General features: G+C 67.0%; 1 protein-coding gene across 1 annotated transcript in view; it reads right to left on the minus strand.

The window, feature by feature from the left end:
- Nucleotides 1-206, minus strand: part of GSR (glutathione reductase) — a gene marked incomplete at both ends in the record, with an annotated part of 3,310 nt that overhangs the window by 376 nt on the left and 2,728 nt on the right. Inside the window, one exon of the mRNA XM_010136883.1 lies at nt 64-150. Within this exon, the coding sequence (XP_010135185.1) occupies nt 64-150 (87 nt within the window). The remainder of the gene's footprint in view (nt 1-63; nt 151-206) is intronic.

The raw sequence follows: 206 nt of genomic DNA on the forward strand, positions 1-206 counted from the left end.
TGATCGCCACCGCCCCGGACGCAGCTCTGGGGAGGAGCCGCAGGGCTGCTCCGCACCCCGTACCTGCGTGTGCTTCCAGACGTCCACCCCGCTGTTCTCCAGCTCCTGGGTGCAGTTTGAGCTGATCATGGAGTCGAAGGTTCTCAGCACCTGGGCAGGGACCCACCAGCCCCATCAGCTGAGGATCCGCAGGCGAAGGCACCGCC

Source organism: Buceros rhinoceros, unplaced genomic scaffold (assembly GCF_000710305.1).
Source record: "Buceros rhinoceros silvestris isolate BGI_N320 unplaced genomic scaffold, ASM71030v1 scaffold25485, whole genome shotgun sequence".
In the NCBI taxonomy this organism is placed as follows: domain Eukaryota; kingdom Metazoa; phylum Chordata; class Aves; order Bucerotiformes; family Bucerotidae; genus Buceros; species Buceros rhinoceros.